We start from the raw sequence: 11254 nt of genomic DNA, 5'->3' as shown, positions 1-11254 counted from the left end.
TGTAGTGGAAACTAGAGTTGGGATTAAACCCGTTTTAGTGAGGTAACGTGAGTGACGTCATGGAGGTTCGCTTCTACACGAGTTTCCGGAGTGTCCCTTTAATAGTCGTGACTTGACTCATGAGCTACCTGCAATAGCTGTGAGTGTGGCGTCACAGACAGCACTCCTCGCCACACTAAGTCAGGCATGATCCGGATGATCTAATGAGGAAGAATGCCTTTGGAATGAACCAAAAGCGGCGCTGGCTGGCTGGCTCGACTTTTTCCCTCAGCTGCTGAGACGAAACCGAGCCGCGTGTCCACGTGTTTGTCTCATTTGCATCTCATTTGCATATGTACGCGCGCCTCGCCTATCGCCCCGTAGCTGCCGAGAGAGGGCGAGCCCATTTGTCGAGCGGGGGGGGTCCGAGGAGCGAATGGCAGCGCCGCCCGCCGCTGGCCCCGCCCACACAGACACGTTGCTTTGGGAGCAGCAACACGGGCCGATCCGCTGGCTGTCCTGCCTCCCGTCTCACTCAGCCTCAGCGCGGCCGACACATCAGCTGCTCTCTGCCCCTCAGAGTTGGATCTACCGCCGAACAAAGGAACAGGACCCGTCCGCTCCATCCGGGGAAGGTACGTACGTCTATCTGAGGCTATCTCACCCGAATACACACCCTGACCTGCTGTGTGTGTGTGTGTGTAAATAAAGCGATGGGACGTTCACGTAATTCGTGTTAAAAATTGAGATATTTGACGCCATCATAATTATACAGCAATAATCGTTTGTGTTGTATAAATTATATGTCAGGACAATGTTGAATTACTACTTTATATAATCTAATTGAGTGTGTTGCCAAAATTACTGAGACTGATAAGGGAGTCTATTGTGTCTGCTGCATTTTGGCGGATAGATATTCTCCGTTTCTTTTGTCTTTTCCAGAAAGAGGTAACGAAAGTGGACCTCTGCGTTTGTGTCACTCGTGTTTTCACGCGTATATAGTTCAGCTCAGGGCATCTCTATTCATGTGCCCAACCCACACAGGTAGATCGAGACCAAATAGAGGTTATAAAGGCTGTAAAAGGTATCGTATGAATAAAATGTGTCCATCAAATATATTCGAGCTTTAGTCTAGCAATTACTGCAGTAAAATCTTTATCGTTGGCTTGTAGGATGTAAAGTGTGTGGCAGCCCGAGGCAGGTTTAATGGTAAAAATGATCCATGAAACGAGAGCACTGTACAAAGATGCGTAATATCGGAATATATCATCAGAAATGGCTCGTGTTTGGATATTGTCTTGTATTTCATACAAATGTATGTCTGACAGCAAGAGGCGTTTTACACGCATTCTGGGTTTTACTGTCATTTATGAAGATCAACCTGTCCTTAAAGATGAAACACAACGTGCTACATCAGACCTTTGTCGCCTAATATCTTCAGAATAATGTCCATTCAGTTGGACCTGACGTCTGTATTTCAATGTACTTCTTCCATGCCAGCTGTTTGTCTTGGTGTGGTTGCCTGTTCACATGCAAATGCACCAACATTGCATATTATCTTTGCACATCATGTTGCCGTTAGAGAAACACTTGCCCTGTGCTTCATACAAACACAGAGCTGTATAATGGGCTCAGAATATCTTTTTGGTCAAATCTGCGCTCCACCCTCTCATGTAACAATCAGATCAGAAGGTGGCGGTCCTGAGACAAAGAACAAGGGAGCAATTAACTCAGCCACTGTCAGATTTCACAGGAAATGAGAGGCATGCCAAGTGCTCACCATTCAAATACCACAAATAACCTGAAGAGCTGAATGTGATGTTCTCACTTCCTTTATGCAAGCAGCCATCTGATTACTGAGGATAGAAGAAGAAGGAGAGAGACGCAGGGATCCTATAAGCAATTTAGAGGCGATCAAGAGTCTTAGCGTTTTTATTCACAAGGGATTCTTCACGTGTTTTAGCCAACACCACCATCCTCCATTTACTCAAATCATTTGCCCCCCTGATGTGTCTTATGGGAGGTCTTTAGTCTGAGCAAACTGGTAGTCATGGTGGCAGACCCCTACCCCATTGAATAAACAAGTTAACAATGTTTCTGAATGAGGGTGGTGGTAGCAGCTGGCAGAGCAGCTGAACGGGCAGAATGGATGTATTTGTTCTGAAACCCAAACATGAATTGGTTTCTGCTTGGTGGTGTGATGTGGAGGTTCAAAGAGACCAGGATCTGTGCTCCTGTTGAGGTTCGGTCCACACACACTCTGTGAAGGCGATGGGATGCTCGGTGTTTGCTTTTGATGTCGGCGGCTCTGTGGCTCAGGTGTCCTGGCTGCAAATCACAGAGGTCATTGTGTTTGGAACAACTGGGTTTGACCGCCACCATCTGCTCAGAGAACCCCGCTGTGTCTTTGTTTTAATATTCATGTGTGTTTGGTGGATTCATCATAGATGCAGGGTTTCAGAGCTGTATTTATATGCTCTTATTTAGAGTAACTAGTGCACTAACAGCCTTGTGTCAGGGCTCTTCAGCAGGACATTTTGTCTGCTGCTGGACATATTTCTGCCTTGATAGGGCTCAGATCTGTTACATTGACACACTGCTGCCTCCATTTTGTATTGCTGTTTTGCAATAACCATGTCCTCTCCTCCTCTCTCTGGCAGGTCAGTGATGGTCAGTGCTGATTTGAGCTTGTAGCCGAGGATGTCTGGTACAGATTCGGACAACTCCAGTGACTGGCTGGCTAGTGACAGCGAGGACAATGAAAGAGAAACTGAGCCTGACTGTATGAGAAAGGGCAGGCAGGCGGAGGCGCCGCCGTCACCCGGCACCCCAAAACACCTGGAGGCGTCTGACAGCAGCTGCCGCCGGAGCAGCGAGGTGAAGGAGGGTGACAGTACCTGGAGCGACGTCAGGGAGGCCTCCAGCCGGGGCGCTCCCGCCGGCTGCACACAGACATGGGACAGACACACCATTGGATTGTGTCAAACACAACAGCAGCAAAACAAAATGAATGACAGAAACACTCTGCAAGCACTGAAGCGGCCTCGCGGCTCCAAAGAAGAGGAGCACAAGGAACGGAAGCTCGTCCCCAACGCGTCAGAGAAGGATCAAGCTTTTACCAGCAAGGTGAGGATTACTATGACTCATACTTGTCTCTCAGAGAGGTTGTGCCCTATCACCTAGATCCACTTCCTTGCTCTTACAGAAAGCCTCATGCATGAAAGCCTCATGCATGACATTTCCAGTAAAGACCCTCCCCTGTAACGCTGAGCGTAGCCTTAGTCATGCCTCTCCTATCCCCTACGGTACAATCACAGGAAAACTGCAGTATGTTCTGTTGAGTATGATATGGAGTTGATATTAACTTGATGATGATTGAGAGAACTTAACCTATAAATCTTTCCTTCCCATCTTTTTCAGTGCATGGAGTTACAGTGCTACATTCATCCCCTGTCATTAATCTTGAATGGCCTCCGGTCGGGGAGATATAAAGAACGTAAGTCAGCAATTTCCATTCTTTTCTTGTCCTCAGAGAACCCTTCTTCTTCTTCTTCTTCTTCTTCTTTAACATACATAACACATACATACAACACACTGCATAGACGGCGTGTCATTGGGGTTAGAAGTCTAAACAAAGACAGATGGCTGAACATTTTTTAATAAATTGCTTCTCATTCAGTCGACACAATTTACTTTTTAGCATCTGAGAGAAGTGATGTCACACTTCAGATTTGAGCGCTTTGCCGCAGCGTTTTACAGTTCTTAAGTTATTCATGAAGCATCCTAAGCAGCTCTCTGAGGCGGAGCCGTGTTCACACAGGGCTCTGAAAGTGCTTATTTTGGGATCTTTGACAAGCACCCAACCTTGTGTGACCCAGCACTTCCCAGCCAGAGATGCAGGGAGACCGATCGCTCGCTCACACACACACACATCCCATCTGTTTCACAGACTCAGCCCTGCTGTCAACACAATTCATGTGGCTCATAGTACAACTTCCTTTCTCCTTTCCCAGGACTCAGCAGTTTTCAGGAGAGTGTAGCCATGGACAGGATTCAAAGGATCATGGGCGTCCTGCAGAACCCCTGCATGGGGTAAGTGTCCCTCACACACAACTATAGGGTCTCACAGGCTGGTAGAAATAAGAGATAACATAGGAGGAGATCATTGGATTAACTAATACGTCTATTGAGAGTTAAAGCTAAACTCCATATTTACATGAATGAAACCTCTACATTCAGGATGTAGAGGTTGACATCGAGGAGCTTTTTGATTTGAAAAGCTGACACATCTTCCTGCTGGGTAGAGAGAAGCAGCAGTGCCAGTTTGTAACCTGCTAGGAATGCTGATGGAGCGATGTAAAGACGCTCATCTATGTCATCACACTCTGTCATCTCGTTATTATTACATCATTACTAAGACAATAACAAACCCAATAAAGTTCTTATTAGCTCCCCAATGACCAGAGAGAATTCAACTTTTTCATTAGTATAACAACCAGTTAATCCTGAGTGTAAACACCCAGCAGCAGCAGCCCGTCACTGCACTGGGTGGGTCTGCATTAGCGTGTACAGATAGAAGATAGTGTACTGGGAAATCTGGAACACGCTAACTAGAAATGTCCCCCACCAGCTGCTGTCATCATATAGGAGACAAAGAGTGGGTGTGGCTGCCTCCTTACAGGGCCGTCCAGGCAGAGACTAGACTAGAGACGAGGTGGACTGAACCCCCGGCCCCCCCTGCCCCCCCTCCATGTAGCCAGCTGGCAGCCCCTGCAGCAACACAATGGCTGCTAGGATCAAAGTGACTTTTTTAGCAGTCACCCTGTTGTGGATAATCTTTCACATGAATTTAACATGCTGTGGACGGCATATAGCAGGACTGTCCTGATCATATGACACGGGCTAATCCCCCCGCACACCATCTGCCTTTGATGGGGGGGAGTTAACGGGTGCTGCTGTCTGCCCACCTCAGACGGGAGCGGCGTCACTGCGGGCGCTTGGTTTTCGTCTGAAGACCATTGTGGCTTAGTGTTTATTTTTAGAGGCGAACAGAAGTGCTATACATCAGGCCACATGTGAGCCTGAAACCTGTGAAACGCACTCAAGATCATTTTTCCCTACACACATGTAATTGAGGCTTTTCCTGGTAAGGGCGTGTGCTCGCTCACGTGCCGCTCAAGATTGCACGTTTCCTGTGAAGAGTGCCACACAGAGATAATATTCTTAGAAAATAGCGTGGCAGGTTCACTGGTTGATCTAGTTCAGGCACCGGCAACTCGATGTTCAAAATGTCTCTCTCTCTGTCTTTATTTACAGGGAAAAATACATCAATATCATTCTGAAAATGGAGGAAATGCTGAAGAGCTGGTTCCCTAATGTCAAACCAACAAACCAAGCTGCATTCGCCCAGACAGAGGAAGCTCCTCCCACCAAGAAACTGAAGGTAAGGTCGAGGGAAAAGCAGAAACGTTGTGTAAGAACTCTCTGGTTAGGCAAGCATGGCGTCCAGAACCCGGAGTAAAAGCGGGACGAGATGTCTATTATTATTTCATCACCAGTCGGGGGGCGGGGAAGAAGAGGGATTAAAGCTATTTTTGCCACGGTGACGTATTCCTGTAATCTCATGTTCACTTAGAACAATGACAAAGGAGAAAAGGTAATTTTGTAGGAGCGTCCCTAAGGGGATAAGAAAGGTCAGAAGAGTCTGGAACATTCCTCTGCTTTTAGAAGGGGAGGATTTATTTCTGTGGCTAATCCTGACACATCCTCTCATAGAGCAGAGTTTCATGTCCTGATTCTTCTCCAGTGGCCATAATAAAGCCTTTTCTGCGTTATATAAACAGCTCATATTATCACTGGGTGCAGTGCTGCAGCTTCTAACCGTCTCCTCCTTCCTTGCAGGTGTCTCCCGCTCGTGGCAGTGCAGCTCTGAGTTCCGTCACCGCCGGCGACCCTGCTGTGGGTGCCAAAGCCCTGAGAGTCACAGATCTCACTCCCCCGGCAGCAGCCTACTCCGCAAGTAACTTGAAGTGGCTGCACGCCTCGCCTATCTGCTCTCCTACAGCGGCGGCGGCGCAGGCCCAGGCCCAGGCCGGCCCCCGGCACCTGCCGGCCCCCAGAGACAGAGATCTGACGCAGGACAACGCCGTGTCCTCCAGCACAGACAGCCACAAAAAGACAGACTCCGTGCCCAGAGGTCCCCCACCAGGCAAAATCAATGCACCCTGCCTAGAGAGGCTCCTCAAGTCTACAGAGAGCATCATCACCCGGAAGGGGACAGGGGACATGATGGACAGCAGCTGGTCCTAGTCCACACAAAGGGCTGGATGTCCAGCTTGATGCTCTGCACAGCCCAGCTTAGCCTTGCCCACCCTGCGGGGAGCCAGTTAGCTCACTTAGTCCATTCCAGCCTTCAGGAGAGATGGGAGCCTTCATAAGGGACATCACAGATTCCTTTTTAATGTGGAAGGGTTGTGGATGAACATGTACTCTGTACGGGAATGTGTCCTCTCTGACATAATGAGTGTCTGCTTTAGTTCCCTTTTGTTGACTTATCTCTTTTTTGTTTGCACTCTTTGAATAGTGTGTGTGTGTGTGTGTGTGTGTGTGTGTGTGTGTGTGTGTGTGTGTGTGTGTGTGTGTGTGTGTGTGTGTGTGTGTGTGTGTGTGTGTGTGTGTGTGTGTGTGTGTGTGTGTGTGTGTGTGTGTGTGTGTGTGTGTGTGTGTGTGTGTGTGTGTGAGAGCGGGAAGAGTAGAATTCACACGCTGAGATCACCAGAGTTTGTGATTTCGCAACTGAATAGTTCCCGCTGGCTTGTAGATGCAATAATACAGTTTGAGTATCTGTGAAAGGGAAAGAGTCCAGACTCACCTGAGCTGGGAAGGAGAGTTTCAGATATCAAACATGTTAGTGGTCTGCATAGTGTCGTGCTGAAAATCTGGGTGAAATGTGACGTTTAGTTTCTCCCCCTCATGACTCCACTCTTAAGTTTATTGATGTGACTGTTACTCATTTGTATACTTTATAAATAAGTCTTTTGGTACAACTGTTCTACCTCAGTGGGCACCACGTCAAGGTTAGTGAGTAGGAATGTGAACACTACGTTCAAACGTCTGGACGCCGCACACCATCGGCGGTGAGCCCAACGGCCCCCAGGCGGCGAGGTCTGCAGTAAGGCGTTGTTCTGCTTGTACAAACAGAGGATGCTCTCTCTCAACGGGGACGCTCTCTCTCGTGGCCTGGCTGGTGCCACCGTTAAAAGAATGTCAACTGCAGATTTCTTTTGAGTCTCCCAGTGGAAGGCAAACAGTGCCTGTAATGTCAAGCTGTGCCTGTACGCTGGTTTAATAAAGAGAGAGGATTGTTCAGAATACCTGCGCCTCTGTAGGGATGTACAAATCAGGAATTCTCACTCTCCCGCCATTTCCTGTATCACATAAATTATTCAGATCTTGCCAACTACTTTCTGTGGTGGAGTAGAACACGTCTTTTGTTTTGCCACAGAGCTGGACAGTTTTGTCAGACCAGCAGAGAGGGACAAGATATTTCTCTGTGTAAATGTTTTGGAAAAAAAGGTTGATTTACCCTGAAAAGTGGCCTTTACAGTGTGAACTTTTATACTTTCAAAATAAATGTGGTTATATTTGTTTGATGCCAATGGACTGCAGATTTTGTTATTATTCATTTGCTCAATAACACACATGCTGGCAGTACATGTTTACAGTGAGTGACAGCACATTAGTGGGACATTGATATTCTAACTAAATCACTTGCATGCTTATTTACATTATTTATTAACACATGAATAAGTCTATAATAAGTAATAAGTTCTCTTGTTTATATTCTCATCATAGCTGCACCCAGTCCTTCGCCAACAGACTAAACCCTGAAATTATTTTAGATCTGTCTGTCACATGAATGATCTCCATAAATCAAAGAGATAAAAACTGTTTGATGAATGAGATCCGGTAGAAAATGAGATTGAATTATATCTCAAGGCTCAAAGTGTTGGCAGTTGTAAAAGCACCAAGCAAGTGACAATGTACACACAAAACTACACACTACCTCATTAAAAGGATGATATGAAACAGCTCCTTATCTCAACTAAGACTTCTCCTGCCTGCACAACACCAAACTGAACCATAATCACATCTGTGATCAGAATAGCAGCATCTGTACTCGTCTGCCTTCTGCTTATGCCCCAGAAAACTACACACACACTGGGAACAGAGATCCTGCTGCAACCCAGTATGAAGTCAGGGCAGAGCTGCTGAATCTCAAACTGAATGCTGCCATCTTTAGGTTAAAGGCCTCACAGGTTTGCCTTCATTTTGCTGCAAGCAGAAACTAAAGTTGAGTCGTGGAGAGTGCTTCATCTGCATCCAGGTATGTCATTTATAAGATACAGTAAAGGTAAAGTGAAGAATAATGAAAGATTTGAGTGTAAATCTGAACATTTGTGCCATGATACCCCAACTGTGTGTTTGCTTTCAGTCAGTCAGTATCTTCTTCTGTAAGTTTTCTGCTTTGTAAGTTTGTGGGCTTTTTTTTCTCCCCACCTCAAACCTCAACATAGTTCCATGTTCCCATTTCAGGTTAGAAGAGGTGATTGACAGGTGGGATAGACGGCTCATTACCCAGACTGCATTGTTTTACTGCCGCTGCCCCAGATTCCGTGTCTCTGTGCAGACTCGTGTGCACAGATGACCTGATAGCATCCGTGTCACAGAAAGCCGCCTTCAAAAAATAACTTATACCAAACCACAACAACTGTACTGTGACAAGTAAACAGAGAATAAATAACAGAATACATGCTAAATGTTTCAGCAGTTTACACACACATATAAGGCTGTGATCAACCACAACATGTCCTCATATTCTGTACAATGTCGAAAATACTGGGGCATCATATGTGTAAGGTAGCTTCCATTTCAAATGCTCCATAAACTGACAAGATTGGGCTCAACTACCAAAGCAGCTTCAGAGTTATTTGGTCGTACAATTACCGGCCAACATTACCAAAGCCGCCGCATAGAAACCCTGTTACATTCCAATTTAACGGCTATTCTTCCTTCACTAAAGGTTGTGCATCATGAAGAAGTATTGATGTCAAAGGTTTTTAATCCGGGCTATGTGTGACCAGAAATACAAAGACTAATCATTACAGGACGAGCAGAGATGAGAGCCTCTCTTGAAAGCATTCAAAGGGTAGTGGGAGAGAAAAGAGGGAGGCAGGGAGAGAGGAGAACAGGTCCTTGCTTCCAGTGGCAAAAAGCTTGTAGGGAATAACAAATAGACCTGCATTCTGTCCAGCCATCCTTTTATTGTAAATTGACCCTGATTTGAGCCCCAGCTGGGTCTGAAATGACGAGACGGCGCTGTGCTGAATAGAAGTCAAGCTGGCTCACTCTGCAGGGGAGATATTTGGATGTATTGTGTCAACGCTATTCATCTTTACAGTTTTTACAGGCCAGAGGCAGAGCAATAGGTAACACTCACATGGATAACATGTTTGTGAAAGGAGAAGGAAGGAGAAGCTAAATGCACCTTGTATAATGTACCATAGGGTTTATAGTGCGCCACATTCAAAGACATAATATGCTGTCACTACTTCAGATGTGTAGAACTTAGATGTAAGAACCACAGAGGTGTTGCTATCGGCGCTAACCTAGCAGATCTGCATCATCAGACTGACTGGAGCCGAGGGGATTTGCTAAATGCCAAGTCTCTAAAGGCTAAACCTCAATGATCAGTCAAGTATCGGACACGAAATTGCAGCCAATTGATTCCCTTTGAAAATCAAAGCTTTCACATCTGCTCTTTTGCCCGTCGGTCCCTTTAAAAAAAGAAAAGAAAAGCCAAATTCGCTTCCTTGATTATTCTCAGGTTATGAAAATGTCAGAGCGGCATGATTTAAAAGGGGGAACAGCGTGTTTGGGAACATTTTGTGAACTTCACGGGCTGCAGCGATGAGGCTGTCACGCATTCGCTGATCTGATTCCTGCAAAGCTGGAAAATGGGCTCATTATGTTATTATGAATTCTACAGCTGAATCATTCACACCCCGCAGAGATAACAGCCTCATTTATCACATGACAGGGAACTTTTGATTATGAAACCTGCGAATCCTCCACCCAATTATTAGGACTGTAAGTCAAAATGATCACGCCTCCACCCGGTGAGCAGTGATCAAGCTTCTGGGCCCACAGTCACGTAACGCACTCCGCTTATTCATATGGCATAATCTTTATTAGTTTTAATGTCAGCTTCGATTGATCTGAACAAACCATCACAATATAAAGGGGCAAATGTTATTTCTTTGTGTTATTGCATTGGGAATACTGCGGCCCAGGACTGAAGCTGTTTTGATTGATTCCAAAGCCAGTTTGCCGTCTGGCCTATTGATCCCCGATACAAGCAGTAAGTGGTTTCTGAAAATCACTCTTGTGGAATAGATTGAGGCGTCTTCAATAAGTTCTCCAGCCTCTTGGGAATGTGAATATAATGTTCAAAACGCACAATTTGCAAATGTGTGTGGGTTTTTAGCAACAGCATTGATTTGATTTAATGTTTTTGAATTTTGCTAACTGTAAACATAGCTAACAGAGCAGAAGGAAGAACAAAGCCACAGCCGACATGATTCAAGAAAGGCAGTTGCTAAGGAGCCAATTAGAGTGGAATAAGACTGATAATTGGCGAGTGATGTAAAGGGGATCTTTAGAGCAGAAATGAGTGTATTAATGAACACAGGAACAAATCAACAAGATGTTTACAGTTGTCCATTATGTTCCCGGACTGTACTCAACTGAAAATGATTAGCATTACCATAGGAAACGTTATGCAAGCCTCAATTTTCCAGTGTACTTTGAGCAGCGTTTCTGCATGAGGACCGTACGTTTGCACCTCAGGAGACCAATTATGAGATCGAAGCATCATCAAAAACCTTCACACCACAAGCATCTTTATATCACCAGCTAATTACCTGCATGTAAAGGAACAGAGGTGATTCACGGGGGCTTTAGATCTCTCTGTAACAAGCAAAACACTCATGAAAGGAACACACAAGATGCAGTTTACCTTGCGACATCTATTTATAGCGAGTGATGTGATATTGTGTCACATATAGCTGGAGGAGCACAGTGGTACTGGAGACACAGCAGGGGGGCCGGCACAAAAAGGGAGGGGGATTCAGGTAAAATACGATAAGAAGAGAGAGAAAATGTGCTTGATTTTATTTATGGGAATATTTGAGTGAATGATGCACAACACTGTCAA

The 11254-nt window shown here is 45.7% G+C and overlaps 1 protein-coding gene across 1 annotated transcript; it reads left to right on the top strand.

Moving 5' to 3' along the window:
- Positions 1–458: 458 nt before the first annotated feature.
- Positions 459–7637, top strand: ciartb (circadian associated repressor of transcription b). The gene is made up of 6 exons (XM_076138635.1): positions 459–614; positions 2640–3105; positions 3400–3475; positions 3993–4071; positions 5296–5422; positions 5881–7637. The coding sequence occupies exons 2-6, from the start codon at positions 2680–2682 to the stop codon at positions 6286–6288; spliced, it is 1116 nt and encodes a 371-aa protein (XP_075994750.1). The 5' UTR covers positions 459–614; positions 2640–2679; the 3' UTR covers positions 6289–7637.
- The last annotated feature ends 3617 nt before the right edge of the window (positions 7638–11254 follow it).

This window comes from Genypterus blacodes, unplaced genomic scaffold, assembly GCF_046128005.1.
Source record: "Genypterus blacodes isolate CSIRO-AG114 ecotype Tasmania unplaced genomic scaffold, CSIRO-AGI_Gbla_v1 ptg000015l_1, whole genome shotgun sequence".
Taxonomy (NCBI): Eukaryota; Metazoa; Chordata; class Actinopteri; order Ophidiiformes; family Ophidiidae; genus Genypterus; species Genypterus blacodes.
The sequence above is the reverse complement of the archived record's forward strand: the minus strand, read 5'-3'. Positions and strand labels throughout refer to the sequence as shown.